At 42.6% G+C, this 26011-nt stretch overlaps 1 protein-coding gene across 4 annotated transcripts in view; it reads right to left on the bottom strand.

Moving 5' to 3' along the window:
• Positions 1–26011, bottom strand: part of LOC125448320 (arf-GAP with GTPase, ANK repeat and PH domain-containing protein 1-like) — a 190109-nt gene that overhangs the window by 79654 nt on the left and 84444 nt on the right. For all 4 annotated transcript variants that reach the window (XM_048523567.2, XM_048523565.2, XM_048523564.2 and 1 more), the window contains exons 2-3: positions 15907–15965; positions 8701–8788 (exon numbers count right to left, since the gene is read on the bottom strand). In XM_048523567.2, the coding sequence (XP_048379524.1) occupies positions 8701–8788; positions 15907–15965 (147 nt within the window). The remainder of the gene's footprint in view (positions 1–8700; positions 8789–15906; positions 15966–26011) is intronic.

Below are 26011 nucleotides of genomic sequence, written 5' to 3' on the forward strand. Positions count from 1 at the left end.
GTGCACTTATCCAATGAGTTATGCTCTCATCCTTATATGATGTACAATTTTATATTAACAGCTTCTGTTAAATGGCTGTGAAAATCTCTGAAGTATCAAGATATAGAGGCTTATAAACAGGTTGCAGAGCTTTTCTTTTCGAAATGGTCACAATGACATTCTACATCTCACAACATTGCTCTCTGAAAGTAGCAACTTGCATTCATATGGCACCTTTAATGGAGAAAAACTTCCCAAAGTCTTTCATGGGGTCACTATTATAAGAAAAATGGCCATCAAGCCATGGAGGTAATATTTAGGTGGACATAACAAAAAGCTTAAGACAGATAATTTTGTAGTGATTGTAACAAGGTCAGCCAGGTGAACCTTGTAGAAAATGAGTTCCCTGATTGGGGCTGTTAATCTGGTCCAATCAGGGAGCCCTGGCTGACAGATATAAACAGGAGCATCAGAGGCTCTGCTCACTGAGAGCTGGCTCTGAGGAAGCTGGACGAGTGTCAAGTACTGTACACATGAAAAGAAAGGGTGACTTGGTGATGGGATACTGGCTGCTATGGAGTTATTTCAACTGTTTTTATATTTGGTCTTAAAGGAGGAGAGAGAGAGGTGAAGGGTTTTAGGGGGGTATCCCAGAGTTTGGGGCCCAGCAGTTGCAGCATGGGGAGGGATGCACAAGAGGCCAGAGTTAGAGGAATGGCAGATTTGGGTGATAGGTTGAATAGGCAGGAGAAGGTGAGAGAGATAGAGACTGTGAGACCATGTTGAGATTTAAAATTCTCATTAAATTGTTTAAATAGTCATAATCATAGTCTGATAATCATTAGTCTGAGGCATTGAGCAAGCAAAGACCAGGACGAGTAAGTGGACTTGGTTTGGATAAGATACAGAGCAAAAAAGATTTGGATGACTGGAAATTTACTCAGGGTGGAGGGTAGAATTATTACCTACAGAAAACTAGAGTAGTGGAGTCTGGAAGTGAGAATGTCTGGATGAGGATTTCAGTGACAAATTAGCTGAGGTAGGATTGGAAGCAGGTGATGTTATAAAGGTAGAAGTAGGTCTTTGTGATAGAATATGTGGTCAAAAGTTCAGCTTTGTTTTAAGTAGGACCCTGACATTGTAAACCAGCGGCCAGTGTAGGGAATGGAGTTCTTGGCAGGGGTACATGGAGTTTGTGGCATAGATCAAAGACATTAGCTGAAGTCATCTAAGAATGCAGCAGCCTAAGAATACATAGATGGTAGAGGGTTCAAGCAAAGTGATGGAAAGGGAGAACTAATCAGCACATATAGAGTGGAATTTGACTCCATGTCTATAGATGATGTAGCCAAGGGCCAAACATGGGTGAGGAAGAGAGTCAAAGCCACTAGAGATAACGGTGCAGCAGTCAACTGATGGGAATCCACTAATACAGTACTTTTACTGAAAAAAATAAATTTCACATTGAAGAATTAAAATGAACCATGGCTTTTCTGATGCTTTATCAAAATAAAAAAACCTTTGCATCACAAAATAGATTAACACAATTACAAGAATTTTGAGTGGCTTAGTTACACACTAGAGGCCTTTTATGATAGTTATATAAAATGCTAAAACTGTCATTATTTGATAGAAAGCATCCATGCTCGCAATGCCAAAAATATAGCCCAAAAACAACTAGGTACATATCAAAGAGTTGAGCTACAGACGATTGCTGCAATGGAACCACATCCTGTTAAGAGTACGGCACAAGTGTGAGTCTGTTTAACCGCATCCTGTGGAAGTGAAGCAGTCTTTGTTGAAACTCAATGTTCACTTTATGAGTGGGGAATGTTTCACTTGATTTTTCCAGGAATAAAAGTAAAAAAGAAACACTCAACTCGCTTTAACTATGAACTTTACTTGCAACCCCATTAGGCCACCAAACAAAATATCTCCATTGATCATATTTAATAAGGCCTTCATATTATTCATAATCACTTTAAATAATTGTTCTTTCTGCTGTCATTTCTGATGTTCTATAGCAGTGCTTAGCTGTGTACAAAGGTGTGCCTTTTAGTCCCATTAAATATAGGACGCAAGCTTGGCAACACTCTGGCACGTTCTTGTAGTTTCCAGAAATTAAAGATTAATTCCCTGGGACATTTATGAATAAATCTGATAGAAACATCCTCAGAGCATTGAAAGACAAAGGTGTTCTCTCTTTTCAGTTTCTGAGCACACACGTCAGCATTGTATTCTGTCTGTAGGCGCATAACAATGATGTCATTGGCACACTCTTCCTCTGCTACGGTGTTGGCAGGAGATACACCACTTATTCAACACTTTTCACCACTTCAGGACATCCCATTGCGCTTTGTTCTATTCATTCATGGGACACGGTGTCATTGGCCAGACAACAATTATCACCCATTCCTAATTAATTTCAAGGTGGTGTTGATGAGCTGCCTTCTTGATCAGCAGCAGGCAATTTTGGTTCACAATTCTCTTAGGTAAGATTTTGACCCAGCAGCACTGAAGGGATGGCAATATATTTTCAAGTCAGGATGGTAAGTGCCTTGGAAGGGAACTTGCAGGGGGTGGTGTTCTCATGTATCTACTGCCTTTGTCTTTCTCAATGGTAGTGGTTGTGGGTTTGGAAAGAGCTGCTGAAGGAACTTTGGTGAATTTTTGCAATGTACCTCATAGATGGTACACACGGTTGCAAGTGCGTGCCAGTGGTGGAAGGAGTAAATGTTTGTGGATGTGGAACCAATCAAGTGGGGGCAGCTTTGTCCTGGATGGTGTCAAGCTACTTGAGTGTTATTGGGGCTGCACTCAACCAGGCAAGTGGGGAGTATCCCATCACACTCCTGACTCATGCCTTGTAGATGGTGGGCAGGCTTTGGGGAGTCGGGAGGTGGGTTACTCATTGCAGGATTCCTTGCCTCTGACCTGCTCTTGTGGCTACAGTATGTATTAGGCTTGTCCAGTTCAGTTTCTGGTCAATGGTAATCCCTAGGATGTTTACAGTAAAAGGTTCAGTGATAGTAACACCATTGAATGTCAAGGGGCGATGGTTAGATTCTCTATTGTTGGAAGTGTTAATTTCTTGGGACTTGGGTGGCTTGACTTTTATTTGCCACTTATCACCCCAAGTCTGGATACTGTCCATGATTTACTGCATTTGGACATGGGCTGCTTCAGTATTTAAGGAGTTGAGAATGGTGCTAAACATTGTGTGAACATCTCATGTCTGATCTTATGATGGAGGAATGTCCATTGATAAAGCAGCTGGAGGTGATTGGGCGTTACCACTCTATCCTGAGGAACTCCTGCAGAGATGTCCTGGAGCTGAGATGACTGACCTCCAACAACCATAACCATCTTCCTGTGTGGCAGGTATGACTTCAACCAGCAGAAAGTTTTCCCCCGACACCCATTGATTCCAGTTTTGCTTGGGCTCCTTAATGTCAGACCTGGTCAAATGTTGCCTTGATATCAAGGGTAGTCACTCCATTTCACCTCTGAATTCAGCTCTTTTGTCCATGTTTGAACAAAGACTGTAATGAGGTCAGGAAACTGGTGGAACACAAACTGAACATCAGTGAACAGGTTACTGTTAAGCAAAAGCTTCTGGATAGCACTGCTGACAACCCGTTCCATCACTTTGCTGATGATGGAGAGTAGTTTGATGGGGAAATAATGGTTGGGTTGGATTTGATTTGTCCTGCTTTTTGCACACAGGGCATACCTAGTCAACTTTTGCATTACAGGCAGATGCCAGTATTGTAGCTGCACTGGAACAGCTTGCCTAGGGGTTCAGCAAGTTCTGGAGCACAAGTCTTCAGTCCAATCACTAGAATATATCTTAGACCCATAGCCTTTATGGTGTCCAGTGCCTTCAGCTGTTTCGTTTTATCACGCAGAGTGAATTTAATTGGTTAAAGATTGGCACCTGAGATGCTGGAGACTTCGGGAGGAGACCAAGATGGATCAACCACTTGGCACTTCTAGCTGAAGATTGTTGCAAATACTTCAACCTTAACTTTTGCACTGATGTGCTTGATCTGTTCAGTGATCTTATTACACACTTCTTGAGCAGGTGGGACTTGAACTCTGGCCTCCTTGCTCAGAGATGGCGACACTGTCACTGCACCACAAGAGCCCTTAGATGATAAATATATTAGTTAACGGTTAATTGAGAGAGTGACTTTTATGGAGTGTTGTTAACTGAAATAAAGATCTCAGTGAAACTGTGAACATGGATTCTCTACAAAACCAGTTATCTTCTTATCTCAATGTACCGGGCTCACAGTTATTGAGGATGGGGATATTTGTGAAGCCTGAATGTCACTGCCCATGATAGCCAATACATCTCACCCTATATAGTGTTGTACAGAAATATGGTGAGTTGTTTAATTGTTCGCCACCATTCACAGCTGAATGTGGCAGGACTGCAGAGCTTAGATCCGATCCATTGGTTGTGGAATCACTTAGCTCGATCTACCACTTGCTGTTCATGCTGTTTGGCATGCAAGTATTCCTCTTGTTATTTCACTTGCATGACCCCTCACTTTTAGATCATATTCCTGGCGAGCCCTCCTGCACACTTCTTTGAAATTAGGGTTGATCCCCTGGCTGGAAGGTAACAGTATATTGCGGGATATGCCGGGCCATGAGGTTGCAGGCTGTTTCGGAGAACAATTCTACTGCTGCTGATGGCCCAAAGTACCTCATGGATGTCCAGTCTTGAGTAGCTAGATCTGTTGAACATTTATTCCACTTGGCATGGTGGTAGTGCCACAAAAGACGATGAAGAGTATTCTTCATGTGAACTCAGGACCTTGTCTCCACCAGGGCTACGCGGTGGTGACCCTTACCCAATACTGTCATGGGCAGATACATCTGCAGCAGGCAGATTGGTGACGATGAGGTCAAGTATGTTTACCCCTCTTGTTGATTCCCTCACTACCTGCCACAGATCCGATGTGGAAGCTATGTCCTTTAGGAATAGTTCAGTTCAGCCAGTACTGGTGGACATTAAAATGTCTCACACAGAGTACATTCTGCAAATTGCCACTTTTATCGCTTCTTCCTGGGGTGAGGTGGGGGTGAGGTCAACAGGGCTTAGCTTGCTGTTATTATTTCCAATGAATGTTGATGCCAAGTGACCTGAACAGTTTCATTCCAACGAAGCGCTTTTTAAAGTGAGTGACTATTGCAATGTAGGAAACATGGCAGTCAATTTGTACTCAGCAAGTTCCCACAAACCTCAATGTGATAATTAGCTGCTAGTTGAGGGATATAAATATTGGTTGAGACACAGGACAGAACTTAACTGCTTTTTTAAATTGTACCATGGAATCTTCTACACTGATTGAAGAGGGCAGACAAATAATCTGGTCATGTAACTTGTTGCAGTTTGTGACAAAACCTGTATACAGACCCAACATGGTAATCTGGTTCCAGTCAAGAGACAAATCAGAGATACATCTGGTGTATATAGTTCTGTACAACACTACATAGGGTGAGACTTTCTGGTTATTGTGGGCAGTGACATTACAAACAAGTGCCTATTAAGTAATGTTTTAACACTACCCAATCCAATTCTCTCTTCTATTATACGATCATGTCAATTTGCAGTTTTCACATAAATAGCCAGAAACAATTCGCAAAACATGGGCTGAAATTCCAAAATTCCACATGACAAAAAAAAAATTGACTTGTTCAGTTGCTGTAAATCTGCACTCCTTGAAGTGGCACTTAAAAAATTAGTTGAAGTGAAATGCATTCTTAGAGGAAAACAAAAACTCATTCTGCAGGAAATTAGCCCATGAGCTGTCAGAGACATTTAAGAGTCAATTTAGCCAGCAGCTGGAGTTTGAAAGAGATATTGAGAATTTCTCAAGATATTCCATAATGGACAATTTGTGAATGACATGAGCTTGCACCAAGAATTATAAAGTGAACACACAAAGTTAAAGACAAATGGAAGCTGATGCTACCTCAGGAGCAGTGAACAACCCTGGTGCCACATCCTGTGCCACCGAGTGCCAGGATGTGGGTGCGTTCCCATGATAGCCCATCAGGCAAGTTCTCAATCATGAGGAGCCAAAAATTATTGAGACAGAATATCAGCCTGAGCTAGCGTTCTATTGACAATGCACAAGTGGGGCAATTCACCTGCCAATTTCCTCACCTGGGGATCAATGTATTTTCCAAATATCTTCAAGGAATGATGCATTTGCAAGGGAGTAAAACAATACAAATCAAATGTTCAATATGATCAGCAAATTATTCTCTAGCATTAAAGGACATTATCATCACGGAAAGACCATTGTGCTAATCTATGGGCTGGTTATTTCCCATGGTTGTGTCACTGGGCGCTTTATGAGATTAGCTTGGCATTATATCAGAGCAAACTCTGTCAGTAAATGTGCCATCAACAATGGAGTGAGTGTGAACTTTAACAAGTTGAAGGAGGACCATTCATTCCAAAAGCTCCCCTGTGGAGTTTTCATGAACATCATGCACAGGCCATTAACCTATTATGCTTTGATTTCAATATTTCAAGACCTGGATGTCTTCAAGTAATGATGTATTTGGTGAAAGGATCCATTGGTGGAGCAGATGCCACTCAAGCTCAACCATCTGAGCAATGACCTCACAAAAAGTATTAAAATGTAACTGATTAACAATTAAGTTTGATTTGTTATTGACTTATGGTAACAGCTTGCCATTTTCTATGCTGCATCCTTCTACGATCAGGTGATTCCAGTCCCTCAACACAACAGGACTCTCTGAGCAAAGTGACCTCAGAAAACTCTCAAACATTGAGAGACACAAGCCCAGAGTGTATTCCCCTGTTCCTGCCTGAGAACGTTCTTGTTGGCTCCATTGGCCCACCACAAACCTGCATCTTCCATTTTAAAAAAAATCATTAATGGGGTGAGGCTGTTGCTGGCATTTATTGCCCATCTCTAATTGCCAAGAGGGCAGTTAAGAGTCAACCACATTGCTGTGGGTCTGGAGTCACATTTAGGCCAGACCAGGTAAGGATGGCAGTTTTCTTCCCTAAAGGACATCAGTGAACCAGATGGGTTTAATGCCACTGCGTTGGCCAATTGGTTTTAAAATGCTTCTTCTTTTTGGAGGAAGCAGTGAGAGGGCGAGAAGAAGGGGAGTGATGGCTGCTGGAGATGCACACGGATACTAATTTGACAAACGTCCTCCTCCATGTGACTGAATAGGATTCCTTCAATGTGTTATATTTTTTAAAAGGGTATCTTTAGTCCTGTTTAAATAAAATAAGAAAGGGAAACAGATTTCAAGACAACTGTGAATTCGAGTTGCCAAACTTCCAGGATTGTCCTGGAGCCTGTGCGTAACCCAGGAGAAAAAAATGTATTAGGTGTTCAAAAAGATTTGTCTCACCAATTGCTTTGTGCATTTCTGTTTAGAAATGATAAAGATATTGGTGATAGAGAAAAGGCTACTTGATTCAGCAAGGCGGGCTGGGAGGAATGAACGCTTCAGGAGTTGACAGCTTTAGTATTTTGTTCTGAACAACAATTTCCCACAGATTTTTAACTGAGAATAAGGCAATATTCAGACATTTTATTTTATAATTTGAACACTTCTCCTGGTGAGAATCCTAGAATGTTGAGACTGACAAGTTTAATTTGTAAGTGAGCTGGGAAGATTTGCTAAAGTATTAGTGGACCTCCTGTGGCAGGGATCGTGGCTGAGTTGGAAGCTCAGTTGGTTTATGACAGAAGTATTGTACCACATTAATCTTCCTAGAGCTCTGACAAAGAAGGTCCACAACTGGCCGTAAGGATACAAGAAAGCCTGGAATGAGCAATGGCCAATAATTCTGAACATTTTAATTGAAGTGCACAGCCAGTTTTTTCAATACCAAGTACGTGTAAACTTTTTATGTGGCTGCACCTGTACAGTGCAGCTCTCATGGTACCTTCCAGGTTTCTGCGTAGGTGTGCATGCACAGAGCTTAGTGGAAACTGGGAATGGCTTTTCAGCTCATCGAGTTTGCTCCCTTCCACAGTCTATGAACAATGTACCCTTCTGTAGACAGTGTTCCACTTCTTCACCTTACTGAAGAGAAGTCCCATTAATATTCCATAATGAACCTAAGTGTACAGAATAAAATTCCAGACTATTCAGCAATTCCATTCTTTCACTGCATTAATTCCTTCACCTGGTGAGACAGCCATTAAATCCAATGCAGTATTCCATCATACCTTTTTAAAAAGAAAACTGTAAAAATGGGTTAGCTGCATCTGGAGGGGTACTGTATTAAAATAAAACCGAAGTTTGAGAGTATCATCTCAGTCTATCTCAGCACAAGAATCAGTTGTTGCAAACATGTTATCCACATCTCTTATGAAGAAGTTAAATTATGATTGGGAGAATTCTCCTCTACTGTATTAGAAAAATTTCTTCCAGTCTCTGATCTCATTTACTACACTCAGGGCAGATGGAAACCAATGATGTGACTTGTATTTCAAGCCATTTTGTACTGAACAAATTTGCAATGTAAAACAAAATAACATGAAGGCAATAATTACTTTTCGCAACATTCAGAGCATTTACTCCTGCACACTTTAATACATGAGAGCCTGGTTATGGTATGCATTTATAGCAGAGGCCTGAATCACATCCTTACTTTACATGAAGTACTAGAAGACATTAAAAACGCCAAGAAACTATGGCACTCACCTTCTGGAGACTCATCGTGTACATAGGTACCAGTCAGATATCGATGTACGAGTGCAGACTTCCCACTGCACGGGCTACCAACCAATCCCTATGAAAAAAGAATCATGAGATCACAGAGCTTGTAGTTCATAATTGGTACATTCACAAGAATGTGACTGAATCTGAAAAGACAAAACTATGTGATAAAAGACTGAACATGCTGAGGTCTTTTCTCTAGAAAAAGGCTCTGGAGCTGACTGATCAAGGTCTTCAAAACTACAAAAGGCTTGCGATAAGGTGGACATAGAGATGTTTCTGTTGTGGGAAGAGACCGGAACTAGGGGCCATCAACTAGAAGTATTAAAGCAGGCACTCAATGATTATTTATATAGACCATAAGACATAGGAGTGGAAGTAAGGCCATTCGACCCATCAAGTCCACTCCACCATTTAAATCATGGCTGATGGGCATTTCAACTCTACTTCCCTGCACTCTCCCCGTAGCCCTTGATACCTTGTGAGATCAAGAATTTATCGATCTCTGCCTTGAAGGCATTTAACGTCCTGGCCTCCACTGCGCTCCATGACAATGAATTCCACAAGCCCACCACCCTCTGGCTGAAGAAATGTCGTCTCATTTCTGTTTTAAATTTACCCCCTCTAATTCTAAGGCTGTGCCCACGGGTCCTGGTCTCCCCGCCTCACGGAAACAACTTCCCAGCGTCCACCCCTTCTAAACCATACATTATCTTGTAAGTTTCTATTAGATCTCCCCTCAACCTTCTAAACTCTAATGAGTACAATCCCAGGATCCTTAGCTGTTCATCATACGCTAAACCTACCATTCCAGGGATCATCCGTGTGAATCTCCGCTGGACACGCTCCAGCGCCAGTATGTCCTTCCTGAGGTATATAGAAAGAGTGTGCAATGGTATGGGGAAAAAGCAAGACATTGGCACTAGGTAACAATGCTTATTTGAAGAGCTGGTGCACGCCAACTGGCTCCCTCCTGCATCATAATAATTCTGTGATTCTGTGAATGCAAGATAGCAAGTAATAAGTCCAATGGAGAATTTTTTTAAACCTAGATTGCTGAGCAAACAACCACAGGGAGTGATGGGAACTGCAGATGCTGGAGAATCCTAGATAACAAAGTGTGGGCTGGATGAACACAGCAGGCCAAGCAGCATCTCAGGAGCACAAAAGCTGACGTTTCAGGCCTAGACCCTTCATTCCCCTCTCTGATGAAGGGTCTAGGCCCGAAACGTCAGCTTTTGTGCTCCTGAGACACTGCTTGGCCTGCTGTGTTCATCCAGCTTCACACTTTGTTATCTTAACCACAGGGAGTGGTTGAGATGAATAGTGTAGACACATTGAAAAGATACATATGAGGGAGAATGAATGAGAAGGTTATGCTGATGGGGTTAAATGAGGAGTTAGGATGAGACTTGTCTTGAGAAATGGGAATGGGATGAAAATGGGTTAGAATAGTTAGGTATTTCTTATTATCTCTTAGAATATTTTGGTGGCTATTTTTCACTGGTACCGATTTGATGGGCTGAAAGACCTTTTTCTGTGCTGAAGACCTCTATGATTTTACACAGCATAAAGACTGGCACAGACCAGATGAGCGAAGCAGCCTGTTTCTGTGCTGTCGACTCAATGTGATTCAATGTAATATAGGAACCTTATTTTTCTGTTCCTTTTCCAACTTGTCCACTGCACAATTCAACCTGCTTTTCTGCCCTCCAACCTACCACTGTTAACTTTGTTAGTGATCTGCACTAACCAGGAAGATTTGGTTGGGATCCTACATGTGGACAATAAGTACTGTATTCAGAGGAGTTACTGTTCAGGTAAGACCAGTTAAGGAGGCCAGTTACGTCCCTTCTTCCTCTGTCCCAAAATTACACACATTATCATCACGCACCATCTAGTGGCCTGACTGGGAACAACACAAAACTCAGCCAGTCTGACTGTTCTCTGGGATACATGGCTGAGCCACCTGAAATTAAGGTGAATGCTCTTTTTGTTGGCAGGTCTCCCAGACAACATTAATGGTATAATTGATAATACTAAACAGTTACATATCCCTACGCCTACTCTCATTCAAGAACAATAAGGTCAATTGGTTATGCCTTGGACTCATAGCAAAAAAATCATTGGTTCAAATTCTGGCAAAGTTCATTTAACCTTTCAGCTTTATGCAATGATATTATGTCTCAGGTCATCGGAAGAAACAGGAGTATGCAGAGTCCCCTGAATGACCAGAAAAAGAAACGGGGATCAGCATCAGGCCCAAAGTAAGTAGTAAACAGCAATTTACAATCAACATTAATGACTTGGATGAAGGGACTGAGTGTATTGTCACCATGTTTGTTGATGATATGAAGACAGGTAGGAAAGGAGTTTGTAAGGAGAAGAGTTGGCAAAGGGATTTAGATAGGTTAACTGAATGGGCAAAACTTTGGCAGGTAGAGTATATTGTGCAAAAATGTGAGGTTGTTCACATTGGTAGGAAGAAAAGCCGCATATTACTTAAATTGAGAGAGATTGCAGAATGCTGTGATAAAGAGGGATCTGGATGTCCTTGCACATGAATCATAAAAACAGTTCAGAGAATGTTCACTTGGCTTTTTACCAGAGATGAAGGAGTTTGTCTTTTGAAGAAAGGTTTAGCAGGTTGGGCCTATACTTAGTGGAATTTAAAAGACTGAGAGACAATCTTATTGAAAACATGCAAATGTCAAGGGGGCTTGACAAGATAGATGCTGAGGTAATGTTTCAGAATTTGGGAGAGCAGATTTTCAAAATAAGAGGTCTCCCATTCAACACAGAGTTGAGGAGAGTGTTCTCCTTTCAGAGAGTCATTAAGCTTTGGAATTTTCTTCCACAGAGAGCAGTGAAAGCTGGGTCATTGAGTAATTCTCCTGACAGGTTGTGGAACCGCAGCTTTTTTGGTTATCAGAGCCTAACATTCCCTGAGGCACCAGATACGAACACCTTGCAAACATTGACAAATTTATTTAAGGAATATTATGACCCCAAGCCTCCTCTAATTCTGAGATGCTCTTGCTTTTACTCAGCAATTTGAGAATAAGAGGACTCCATATTGGGATTTTTGACGAGGTTAAGATGACTGGCAGAGGCATGTGACTTGGGTTAAACCCTTAAATGAGATGTTGAGAGACTGTTTGGTATATGGGATTAATTTTGTAACCATGCAGAACTGTTTTAATGTGACAAGTGGAGCATATGAGTTACCGGGTAATTCGATGGAAGTAGGAACCCTCGCCTGGCCAACTGAGCTTAGGGAACACCGCTTGATTGAAGGCAATTGCATAGTCTCACTCAGGACATATCCAGATCAGAGGGATTCTGGATCAGCCCACAGTAAAACCCCAAAACAAAACAAGCCTTGGTCAACTGGTTAACACTTTCTTTAGGATCTGGGCCGGCAAGCCATTGTAGTTGCTGCCGGTATGTGCACTCGAGGCAACACAATAGTCCCTCTTGACCTAAATTAAGCAAGGGAATTCATATGGCAGTATGTAGGTCAGTACACTCCCTGGAAACCCAATCTATATCTGGCTTGGAACAGTTAAATTGCTTAATGACATCCAAATCAGAGCCAATCAAAATATAAGTCTGGTCACCTTGTTCTAATGGAGGATGATATCAGCGTGGATGTTTTCGCGATCACAGCACCAGTCTGGACTCCAATCCTTAAGATTGTGCAAGACCTCAACTAGACTGAGAACCTATACTGGGGAACCTTTACAGATTAAGGGGACAACTTTGGTTCTGGTCTCTTATGAGAAGCAGCTGGCTCAGTTAACACTGACTGTAGTAAAAGGCTCAGGCCCAAGCTTGGTTGAGAAAGATTCACCTAGATTGGTTCAATATTTTTCAATTAGAAAATGGCTGCCTGAGCGAAGGCCTAATTAAATGCCCAGCGGTTAAGAGTTTTAGCAAATATTTGTAGTTCGGGTTGTGGGTGAGGTTGTTGACTTGCTCGCTGAGCTGGCTTGTTCTCGTTTAGTGCCATTTGCCTTACGGGCAAAAGTAGAAGTAGAAATCAGGAGGCTGGAAAGGGAAAGAATCATCAGACCAGTGCAGTTTGCACAATGGGCATCACCACTTGTACCAGTTGTGAAGCCTGATGAGTCAGTTCGCCTTTGTGGGGATTTTAAACAAACGGTAAACAGCATTTCTCTGCTGGATAAATACCCAGTCCTTCGCATAGAGAATTTATACGCAAGCTGGCAGGCGGGCTGTCCTTCATGAAGCTGGACATGAGCCATGTGTACTTGCAGTTGTGTTTAGATGAGGATTGCCAGAAGTATGCTACAGTTAATACCCATAAGGGTTTGTACCAATTGAAGAGACTGCCATTTGGGGCATCGTCAGCCTGTGCCATTTTTCAGCGGACAATGGAGAACATTTTACAAGGTCTACCCCAGACTGCCATTTATCTGGATGACATGCTAATAACCGGGAAAATTAAATAGGAGCATTTAGAGAAGTTCGACATAGTCCTTAGACAGGTAGGCATATGCCGTAAAAGGGAAAAAGTGACCCATTTGGGCTGCAGAGTCAACAAGACTGGGTTACACCCACTGGAAGGGAAAGGGTAATCAAAGGTGCCCCAGCTCCCATGTCCGTACCAGAGCTTTTCCCTTCCCAGGTTTTCCCTTGGATTGGTGAATTATTACAGGAAGTTCACATGAAACCTAGCCTCCATCCTGACACCTTTGCATCAACGCCAGAAAAGGATCAGCCTTAGAAATGATCATGTAGACAAGCCATAACTTTTCAGGAAGTGAAGAACAGCTATCAGCCTCGAAGGTGGTGGTAAACTATGATCCCAAGTAAGATCTGGTATTGACATGCAATGCCTCCCCATACAGCATCCAGGTGGTATTAGTTCTCAGTGGCCCAACAGAGAGGTACACCCAATAGCACATGCTACTGGACTTTGGTTAATGCAAAGTGTAAATACACCCAGATAGAGAAGGAAGGTTTGACAATCATATTTAGAGTCAGGAAGTTCCACCAATTTCTTTACAAATGTAAATTTGTAATAATAATGGACCACAAACCTCTGCTAGGTTTACTTGAAGAGGATAAGGCTGTGCTGCCCATAGTTTCAGGCTGAATTCAGCAGGGAAGACTCCACACCAGGTTAAATCTGATCTTCCTAGACCTGGGGTGAGGGATGGGGGGGACATTGACACAGCATCAGGAGTGCTAATACCGAACACAAGACTCCACTAAGTGAGAGACTTTGCTTCAAGGGACAAGGTTTAGTGTAGGAACCATGGGAATGCCCCCACATAGGTAGGGAGGCATGGTCAATGTGAGGTCAGGTCCAGTGCCATATAAAGTTCAGGTGGGTGCGATCATCCTGAACAAGTGCATAAGCCATATGAAAGCTGCAAACTCAAACAGGGCAGGGGCAAAACATGGCCAGCTCTTCAGAATGGCTGGAAAGGCAGGCATGGGTTCTCCCTCTTCATCAAGCATCAATGATACCTCAAAATTTGAGACGGACATGGCGGATGTCGCCACCTCAATCCTATTGCCTGCTGAAGAAGAGAATGAGTGATAATGGGAACTGCAGATGCTGGAGAATCCAAGATAATAAAATGTGAGGCTGGATGAACACAGCAGGCCCAGCAGCAACTCAGGAGCACAAAAGCTGACGTTTCGGGCCTAGACCCTTCATCAGAGAGGGGGATGGGGTGAGGGTTCTGGAATAAATAGGGAGAGAGAGGGAGGCAGACCGAAGATGGAGAGAAAAGAAGATAGGTGGAGAGGAGAGTATAGGTGGGGAGGTAGGGAGGGGATAGGTCAGTCCAGGGAAGACGGACAGGTCAAGGAGGTGGGATGAGGTTAGTAGGTAGGAGATGGAGGTGCAGCTTGGGGTGGGAGGAAGGGATGGGTGAGAGGAAGAACAGGTTAGGGAGGCAGAGACAGGCTGGACTGGTTTTGGGATGCAGTGGGTGGAGGGGATGAGCTGGGCTGGTTTTGGGATGCGGTGGGGGAAGGGGAGATTTTGAAGCTGGTGAAGTCCACATTGATACCATTGTGCTGCAGGGTTCCCAAGCGGAATATGAGTTGCTGTTCCTGCAACCTTCGAGTGGCATCATTGTGGCACTGCAGGAGGCCCATGATGGACATGTCATCTAAAGAGAATGAGTTTCTTTTGAGATGCTCAGGGCGCAAGAGGCCAGCTACTGTGAGTGAGATGCCACCCGTCTCAGAGGCAGAGTTGGAGGAACCTTACTCGGTGCTAAAATGTCCCAGGAGGGGCTATAGAAAAGAAAGAAACAGCCTATGTCCTCAGATTCAGATGGGAAGGGATGTTGTGATTGTAACAAGGTCAGCCAGGTGAACCTCATAAACTATGAGTTCCCTGACTGGGACTGTTAATCTGGTCCAATCAGGGAGCCCTGGCTGACAGATATAAACAGGGCTGCCTGCCCCTCTTCCGCGGTCATGTTCGATCCCTCCCCATATGAATCTGAGAACATAGGCTGTTTCTTTCTTAAGAAAAGGAGTGAGTGGATAGGTGGAGAGACAGCCCAGAGGCAGAGAAGGAAAGTTAGGTAGGCAAAGGGACTGTTAATCAAAAGCCAGCGAAGGAGAAAAACTGATAATGAGTACCATGAAGGTGAAAATGGGTTGGCTGTGCTGAAAGCAGCCCGTGTTATGGCATGGGGTGTGGGGGTGGGCAAAGTACTTAGAAGAAGGTATTCTGGCTCTAAAATTATTGAACTCGATATTGAGTCCTGAAGGCTGCAGGGACCCCAAGTGAAAAGTGAGAAGCTGTTCTTCTAGCCTGTGCTGAGCCTCGCTGGAGCACTGCAGTAAATCTGAGACAGAAACGGCCAAGGAACTCGGTGGTGTTTGGGTTTTGGGGTCTGGGCTATGGGTGGGCAGTGGTGGTGGTGCTCGGGTTGGTAATGGTGTGCATGTGAAGCAATAGGAGTATGCTCAAGCTCTGAATACTGCCCGTTAGATGTTTGCATAAACTGCATGAACTTTGATCTGACGTTTCAAGCCACGAGATTGGAATGCTTAACAGCCATTTCTTACCCTGCTTTGTTTAATCACACTCAAATGTTTCACAGCAAATGAGGGAACAAACCAGTTGCTACAGTAACAACCAAAATGGCAGCTGGTGGGCATTTGATTGAGAAGCCACAAAAAAGGTAAACTTACCAACCGGAGCTCTGGAACTGAACGGCTTAGCGTCCATTCCTGGCTGTTCACAAAGGCCTCTGGGAGGAAAAGAGAATAAACGAGGAAGTCAACAGTGAAAAACTAGAGAAATATTCAACTTAACATGCAACATGAAAAGTGCGGTGAAGAGTTGCACACATGGGCCATTTTCCTGAGGTTATAGGTCATACAATTTTAAAAGAAGAAAATACAGTCCTGAAAGTAGAATTGTCACCTGGGTTAGGGTTAGGGTCAGAGTCCATTTGAGAAAGGAAGCAACGCAGTGGCTCAGTGGTTAGCACTGCTGCCTCACAGTCGCAGGGACCCGGGTTTGATTCCATCCTGGGGCGACTGTCTGTGTGGAGTTTGCACATTCTCCCCGTGTCTGCGTGGGTTTCATCCCACAGTCCAAAGGTGTGCAGGCTAGGGTGGATTGGCCGTGGGAAATTGCCTGTAGTGTTCAGAGAGGTGTAGATTGGGTGGGTTATAGGGGGATGGGTCTGGGTGGGGTGGTCTGAGGTTCGGTGTGGACTTGTTGGGCCGAAGGGCCTGTTTCCACACTGTAGGGATTCTATGATTCAGCAAAACAATGACCTGAATCTGAAATTACAGCCTAATAGTGTTAATAAGAAAAATAATGCTTGTTCATTAGAAATTCAAATACAAATTAACATTGATTAGACCAGAAGAAGCAGGAACTGGAGTACGCCATTTGGCACTTTGAGCCTGCTCTGCCATTCAGTAGGATCATGGCTGATCTGCCACTCCTCGTGTCCACTTTCCTCACTGTAATGATTGGAACACGGTCAGCCAGTTGGTCCACATAGAAAATGAGTCCCCTGATTGGGGCTGTTAAGCTGGTCCAATCAGGGAGCCCTGGCTGACAGATATGAACAGGAGTGTCAGAGGTTCTGCTCACTCTGAGAGCCGGCTCTGAGGGAGCTGGATCAGTGTCAGAGATTGTCCATGTGTAAATAAAGGGTGACTTGGTGACAGGATACCAGCCTTGGTGGAGTTATTTCACAACTCTTTCCCGATAACCCTTGATTTCCTGACTGATCAAGAATCTCTCTATCTCAGCATTCAATATACACAAGGGCTCTGCTGCCCCCAGCTCTCTATGGCAAGGGGTTCCAAAGGGGTTCACAATCCTATGAGAGAGGAAATTCCTCCACAACCCTGTTTTAAATTGGCACCCCTTTATTCTGAAACTATGTCCTCTGGTACTAGACTGTCCCAGGAGGTGAAACATCTTCTCAGCATTTACCCTGTCAAGCCTCTTAAGAATTCTATTTGTTTCAATGAGATCACCTCACATTCTTCTAAACTACAGTGAGTACATTTCCAACCTGTTTAGCCTTGGCTCATGAGACAGTCCCCCTGTATCAGGCATCATCATTGTGAATCTTCGCTGAACTGCCTCTAATGAATAATATCTTCCCTTAAATAAGGGGACCAAAACTGATCGCAGTATTCCAGATGTGGTCTCACCAGCAACCTGTATAGTTGTAGTAAGACTTCCCCTTGAAATAAGGGCCAAATTCCATTAACGTTCCTGATTATCTGCTGCACCTGTGTGCTAGCTTTCTATGCTTCGTACACAAGTTCCCCTAATTAGTTGCTTAATGTTGATATTGCAGTGTCTTTTTTTAAAAGCAGAATACTATGAAACCAAATTTGATCAACTTCATAAGAATATATCACGTAAATTTGTGCAGCTTGTGTCAACATTGTCCTGTGTGCTTTGTAGGTAGATCCCTCAATATCTGCAGATGCTTCATACTGAGCTGTTTTCTTAACAGTTTCTGTCAGTTGTAGCTTGCCATTTGCCTTCCACTCTCAGGGATAGAGCAAGGAGGCAACTTCAAGATCAACCTCACCCTGAGTGGAAATTAAAATCAATATTGTTGCATTATCCTGAATCACATACATGCCACCTAGCCAAATGAGCTAACCAGAATGGTAATAATGTGGTACTCACGAGTAAAGAGAGAGATTGAAGTGAATTGTATGGATGCATTTAAGAAGGGAACTGAATTAACATCAGGGAGAAAGAAATAAGAGACGATAATGGTGTTAGATAGAAGGAGTCTCGCATACAGCATAGACAGTGACATAGACTTGTTGGAGATAGTAGGAACTGCTGATGCTGGAGTCTGTGATAACAAGGTGTAGAGCTGGAGGAACACAGTAGGCCACGCAGCATCAGTGGAGCAGGAAAGCTGACATTTCGGATCTGGACCCTTCTTGAGAAATTTCTGAAGCAGGGTCAGGACCCGAAACATCAGCTTTTCTGCTCCTCTGATGCTGCCTGGCCTGCTGTGTTCATCCAACTCTACACCTTGTTATTTTATCATAGACTTGTTCGGCTGAATGGCCTGTTTCTCTGCTTTAAATACTGAGTAATTCTACATATTCATATTCCAACACAGATTCAGTACCATCTGAGCAATACATTGTTCTTCCTGTTCACTTTATAGCAAGTAACTGAGGTGTCCAGAAAATAAAGACCACAAATTTGTGGCTTTTGCTGATGTCAGCTGGGAGTGTTGGTAAATTTGTTCTCAGTGCCACCTATTTGAAGAAGATGAATCAAAATCAACAGGTCATCTGTTCTTGTAGGGAACCAGATTTGAAGGGATTATCTCCATACCCTGGAGTATGACTCTCTGGTGAGAAATGGAATTCAAACATTTATCCTGAAAATCCTTTTCAGTTTCCTTTCATTGTTCTCTTCAGCACTTTCCCATAATGTCCTTTAAAAACATGGCACCTTATACTGCAGGAGTGTGAGAACTACATGATCAGTAAAATTACAAATGATACACTTTGCTGATGTTTCCCTTGACCCAACAAGTAGTCTAGATATACTGATCTATTTAAAAGTATGTGCAAATTTCACCAACACAAATGAGTATGGGTAACCATCACTACCATTTCACTGTGATGGCAGACACAATGAGCACTGAAATGAGAAAAGACCAAATAACATGTGCAATAGTGGTAATATCTGTTTCCTCTGAATTATCACTCAGACATTAGCACTGCTTCAAATCCTGGATTTCCAACTCCATCAAAGCTGATGTCTTCGCACATATGGGTGTAAATAGAGATGAAGATGTTCTTTGTATGTGAAATGGTGCAATGTTTCCAACTTTAAATTCCGTGAGGAATTAATGTCCCCTCTCGCAGAAATTCAGCACACATTGAAAACTCATTGCATGCTGATGGCAGGTCTCAAACATTACGAAGCAAATATTTTGAGAGCACTGACATCCAGGGCACAAAACAAGAAGGTTTTCTTTTGTGATCAGGAAAATCCAATACATTCTATAACATTAACAGTTTCTTTACCTGAAGAGCACAGGGGAAATTCTCACCCCCTCCCCAGTCTTTGCCCACATATGAAACAACACTGACAGTGACTGGTGTTAGAATTATAGCTTGTAGCATTAACAGCATTTCTTCTATAGGAACATTTAAAATATGATTGTACATTATTGTTGTTCTCTGTTGGTTTCTCTCTAGTTATAAGTTATAGAAGTTTTTCTCTGCTTGAGCCACTCTGATGTAGTGCTAACAGCTTCTCCCTCATGCCCATTAAAAAGTGAATGACTTTACACTCATTATTTCAATCCAAAAAGGACAGTATCCATCTAGAGCCAGTCAGTGTCGGTGGCAATTCTGTGCATTGACATGGGGACTGCTAACAGGCATTTTAGTTTGTTTTTCCTTCTGTTTCTCATTCCAACCTAAATGTAAAGCTGAAGCAGCTGCCTGGCTGCTGTCAAGAAGCGGCCAGTAGGTTCAGCTTCCCGGATCGCCCGCCAGCCTTGAAGAAGGCTTTCAGTGAAGCTTTACTGTATACACCTTTTCATTTCAGTCATAGTGCTATACTTCAGGTATAGAATAAACCTTAGTCACTTATCAGATTCTTCTTCTGCAATAGACTGAGAACTAAACACAAAGAATACTGGAGAAACTCAGCAGGACTGGCTGCATCTGTGAGGAGAGAAACAGAATTAATGTTTTGAGTCCAGTATGGCTCTTCTTCAGCTCTGAAGAGCTTGTGCTCAAAATGATACCTCTATTTTCCTCTCTAGATCTGCGGAGTTTCTCTAGCAGTCTCTGTGCTCGTTTCAGATTTTCAGCATCGACAGTATTTTGCTTTTATGAGACTAGGACATAGAACAGTACAGCATTGTACAGGCCCTTTGGCCCACGATGTTGTGCCGACCTATTATCCTACTAAGATCAATCTAACCTGCATACCCTACATTTTACTATCCTCCATATGCCTGTCCAAGAGTCATTTAAAAGTCTCTAAGTATCTGACTCCATTACCACTGCCAGCAGCACATTCCACACACCCACCACTCTCTGTGCGAAGAACCTACCTGTGACATCTCCCCTATACCTTCCTCCAATCACCTTAAAATTATGCCCCCTAATAATAGTCAATTACACCCTGGGGAAAATGTCTCTGACTATCCACTCTATCTATGCCTCTCATCATCTTATAAATCTCTACCAAGTCACCTCTCATCCTTCTTTGCTCCAATGAGAAAAGCCCTAGCTCCCTCAACCTTTCCTCATGAGACCTGCCCTCCAGTCCAGGCAGCATCCTGGTAAATCTCCTGTGCACCCTCTCCGAAGTTTCCACATCTTTCCTATAATGAGGTGACCAGAACTGAATACAATGTTCCAAGGGTGGTCTAACCAGAGTTTTATACAGCTGCAGCACAGCCTCACGGCTCTTAAACTCAATTCCCCTGCCAATGAAAGCCAACACATCATATGCCTTCTTTACAACCCAATCAACTTAGGTAGCAACTTTGAGGGATCAATAGACGTGGATCCCAAGATCCATCAGTTCCACCATACTGCCAAGAATTCCACCGTTAACCCCGTATTCTGCATTCAAAGTTGGCCTTCCAAAATGAATCACTAAGACTAAGATCCAATTTGTGGCAGCTGAAAAGGTTATAAAAAGCAAAAGCAATCAGGCATCTATTTCTCAAAACAATGCAGCACTCCCTCAGCATGGCATTAGATTTTCAGCCTAGATTATTTGCTCACAGCAAGGAACTTAAGGAAGAGGAACTGCAGAGGAACTTAAACCCCCAAGTTTTAGACTCAAAAGATGAGACTGCTCTGCACTAAGCCTTAGCTAACATGAGACCTGTACCTGTGGAATTCTACTCCAGTGCTCACCCAGTGTAAACCTGGCCTGGAAGTCACGAATCTTAAGAAATAGAAACAACAATACCAAGACTATTTTCTGTGACTTAGCAGGAATTGAAGTTTCTCTCACCTAACCACCACTAACCCTGCTCAGCCCAAACCAAGAGGAAAATCGCAAGAGTTAGTCAGTAGTAAAACAGGTTTATGCTTTCTAACTAGAAGTACTCCACTGATCATAGATACATCCTGTAGCCATCAGGAATCAGACAATAGCATGTAAGAGACAGAATTTTCATTGTAAGTTGCGAGCAATTGCATTAACAACAGAAATTAGCATTCTTTTCTCAGATGCACATAAATAAATCAACATCTGAAAGCATTCAGTACAACCCAAGCATGTGTGAGTGATCTTAATGATTGTATTTCATAATCTTTAGGGAGCAAAGTACAGCAGTGCAGTTGAACTCATTTTTTAAAACTGGCACCTGAAGTCCCAGAGGGACTTGCAAGGGGAAGAAAGACTATTTAATAGTACAACAAATAGAAAAGAATACCTCCCAAAAAACTGAGTGCTGTAGGGTTGACCCTTCTGAAGCTGGGCCAGATGATGGGAGCAGTGCTCTGCAGCCAACCTATGCTGTATCTGATTTGGGAGTGCTTAATGTGGACAGTGGTTAATTATAGCTCCCTTGAATGGACAATACCTTCAGAATCCACTCACAAAACCAAATGCATTTAGTATGCATCATGCCTGCTATTAATCTCCCAGCCGAGCTGCATCACTCTTTGATGGCCTGGGTCTGGTCAATATACAGACTTCAGTGGCTGTGCAATTGTTCTGATTGCAGAAGTCATCAATCAGTTTGTATGGAGTTGACCTAAAAATAAATATTTGTCTTCTTTACAAGAAAGCAAGAACTGCAACACGTTTCCAGTGTGCATGCAGTTGCTAATTCAGGATTGCAGTGAATCTCTTGGGAGTGGCAGTACAACTTTTAACTCCTGTGTTAAAATTCAAGAAAGGTACCCTTGCTCTCTCCCCACCAAACCTACCCCAAAATGGTTGAGAGACGAAGTCACCGTCTCTGAGCCACACATTGAACAAGAACAGAATCATACTCTTCTGTGATTCTCTCCCCCACCCCACAGTCAAACTCCAGTGATTTGCCCAACAATTTGACGGGGAAAAAGCCAGTTAAACCTCCTGTTGCTGCTACTGACTGAGAATGAGCTTGAGAGCAAGAAAGTGAAAGCTCATTTTCCTCAGAACAATGCAGTATCTCCAATTTACATTGCTCCACCATTAGCAGCTGTGCCTTCAGCTGCTGTCGCCCCAAACTCAATTCCCATATTCCGTTTTTCAACCCTTTTCTCCTAAAACCTATTTAAATTGACCAAGCCTTTGGTTATATATGCTCCAATCTTTTTTTGTGGTTCAGCATCAAGTTTTATTCACTAAATTTCCTATGAAACACATTGGAACATTTTGCTTAAGGTGCGACATAAATGCAAGCTGTTATTGTTTGTCCATTGGCGAATGTGATGAACTTGTGCATTGGAAATCAGTCCCATGATAGAAATAAGAGCATTGTTGACATTGTTTCAGCAGCTACTCTCAAAGATTGGGTTCACAAGACAAAAGGAATGCTCATATTGTCACATTTTGTAAATTCCAAAATATTCTCTTTTTTGATAAAATATGGGATCTGCTTCACTTTGAAAGTTGAATGACGGTTCCAATCATGCAAGTATTTATGGACGTGTATGCACTGGGTTTTACTTGTCTATAGTGTTGCACCTTAACTCATAGTACCCATGGCCTATAAAGCTAATTGTTTCTCATCAGAAGAAGACTGTATCAACATAAGAAAAGTATAGTCACCTTATCAAAAGGTGAAGCATCAAAGTACATATAGAAAAACATCAGCAATGCTTCAGACACTCCTGAAGTAGTCTATAAGACCATAAGACATAGGAGTGGAAGTAAGGCCATTCAGCCCATCAAGTCCACTCCGCCATTTAAATCATGGCTGATGGGCATTTCAACTCTACTTCCCTGCACTCTCCCTGTAGCCCTTGATTCCTTCTGAGATCAAGAATTTGTCGATCTCTGCCTTGAAGGCATCCAACGCCCCGGACTCCACTGCACTCCGTGGCAATGAATTCCACAAGCTCACCACTCTCTGGCTGAAGAAATGTCATCTCATTTCAGTTTTAAATTGACCCCCTCTAATTTTAAGGCTGTGCCCATGGGTCTTATTCTCCCCGCCTAACAGAAACAACTTCCTAGCGTCCACCCTTTCTAAACCATACATTATCTAGTCCGTGGGATTTATTCAATTTACAAACAATAATCCTTTTCTGAATTATTTCTACCCACACCCTGTCCCAGATTCCTACAGCTCATTCCTAATGATGAGGATGGCTGGCAGATCTTCAATTATAATAGGGCGAGATGGATGGTTCTAGGTTACTGAACCAGTGTGCTCTGCTGAAATTTGCTTGGTATACCTTCAAACTTCACTGGTTCAGGCAATGTATTTGCACAAAATCACAAAGCATAGGAAGGAAGTCATTTGGGCCCATCAAGTCTGCGCAGCTCCTTTGAAACAGTACAGATTTTCACATGACTCCCCATTCCCACTAATATTGGCTTCAATCTTTTCATTTTTATACTTTAAAATGTTGTCACCTGAATGCAGATGTCCCTCTTCCTCCACCAACAGAATGCCATGAGCCATTTCACATTTTGCTGAGGACAGATAGAACCTCAATTTAACATCTAATCTGAAAACTGGCATCTTCAATAGTGCGCCACTCCTGCTCTGCACTGAGGTGTCAATCTAGATTTTATGCTCAAATTGGCATGGTCAGGGCTTGAACCCAGAACCTTTTGACTCAGAGGGCAGAAATGCTACAACTGCAATTGCTAAAAATGTTGGAACTGTTCATGGGGAAACTCTATGCTGTCAATTCACTCTAGCAGGAACAACTCCTCTGTGGCTATTTTCTGCACTTCCTCCAATGTCTGATTAGGGTACATAAAATTCTGGATGTGAGTTTGCTCGCTGAGCTGGAAGGTTAGTTTTCAGACGTTTCGTCACCATTCTAGGTAACATCATCAGTGAGCCTCCGACAAAGCGCTGGTGTTATGTCCCACGTTATAGTCTCACATCCAGAACCTCAACTTGAGCTACAAATCTTCTCAAAACTCGCTAGTGTACATCAAAAGTAACAAGATGCTAAAATTATATACAGGGTTTTTGAGGATGACAAACTTTATTAGTCTCATTCGTCTCAGCAAAAATGTTAATTTCAAAAGTTTAAATATTCAATGCCCCTTATTGCTACAGCCTTAAATTGTTTTCCAAAGTTCTTTTCTTCAATTTCGTTTAGGGAAGTATGCAGAAAACTCTGTTCTGAACAGCTCAAGTAGCAAGTAGCTGAGTAAGACACAAGTTCAATCCACACTCTGTTTCGAGTCAATAAGTCCCAGCATGGGGCAACAAGAAGGGTGGTTAATAGCCTGCCTCAAATCCTCACTTACCCAGGTTAGGGAAGAGGAAAGCAGCCAGTGTTCCTATTGTGTGTCATGCTCCAGATAGAGAGTAGGCATGGATGAGGACAGGATCGGGCAAGAGAAAAAGAAGAGTAGATATTTGGCTGCTCAGGCAATAGAAGGCTGTGGCTTTATGCAAACTGTCATCAATACCAAAAATTCTCGTTGCACCCTGTTCACAATTACAATTGTACAGAAGATGCTGAGTGAAGGTCAACCAACATTACACAGGAAAGACAAGGGGAGAGACAACTATATGATGTAGGAGAAGCAGGCCATTTAACCATTGAGTCTACTCCACCATCCAATTAGATCATGGTTTACTGATTATCCCCTGCTGATTAAATATCTGTCTGTCTCAGCTTTGAATATACCTAAAAACACAGCCTCAACAGTCTTCTGCAGTACTACTGCTGCACATCCTTCCAGGGTTACACAGCAGCATTGACAGAGATCTGGGGATAATTTGTCTCACTGCTTTCAGATGAAAAACAGTATATGTATAATGGTGCTAATACTGTAGTAATTGTAATGAGGTCAAGAACGTGAAACTCATAGAATAAGAGAGCCCTGATTGGGGCTGTTAAGCTGGTCCAATCAGGGAGCCCTGGCTAACAGATATAAAAATATCAGAGGTTCTGTTCACTTTAGAGCTGGTTCTGAGGAAGCCGAACCAGTTTCAAGCACCATGCTCATGTAAATGAAGGGTGATTTGGTGATGGGAATTATTTCAAGTATGAGAAAGAGTTACAGCACAAAAAAGAGGCATTTTTACATTGAAACTAAATATCAGTATGTATGCAAGTATAAAAATTAAATATCAATGACTTTGTTTGCAAATCTCTCAAGATGCAAAGCATCTGTAATCCTCCTTTAAAAAAGTTAAAAGGTTTCCCGTCCACATCCTACAATGAGTCATGTTAAGATTTCTAGATGTAAAATCATCATTTTCAGTTCCCTGCAGTGTGCCGTCCACCTTCCCACACACTCATGAAAATTAATGCTCAACTGTTGTTTGAAGTTGTTGTGCTTTTGCAAAGGAGCATGAAAGGAAGCGTGAGAGCAAGAAAGGCTGAAATCATGCTTCAACCAGAAAGAGATCTATTTTTAACTTAAAGCGTGGGGCTGGATGGACACAGCACGCCAAGCACCCTGAAGGGTCTAGGCCTGAAACGTCAGCTTTGGTGCTCCTAAGATGCTGCTTGGCCTGCTGTGTTCATCCAGCTCCACACTTTGTTATGTTGGATTCTCCAGCATCTGCAGTTCCCATTATCTCTGATCTATTTTTAACTTGTTTCATTTTCATGCTTTGCAATGTCCCAGGGCTTGATCCAAAACTGCCAGAAATTGGGCACTTTTGCG

Source organism: Stegostoma tigrinum, chromosome X (genome assembly GCF_030684315.1).
Source record: "Stegostoma tigrinum isolate sSteTig4 chromosome X, sSteTig4.hap1, whole genome shotgun sequence".
NCBI classification, from domain to species: Eukaryota; Metazoa; Chordata; class Chondrichthyes; order Orectolobiformes; family Stegostomatidae; genus Stegostoma; species Stegostoma tigrinum.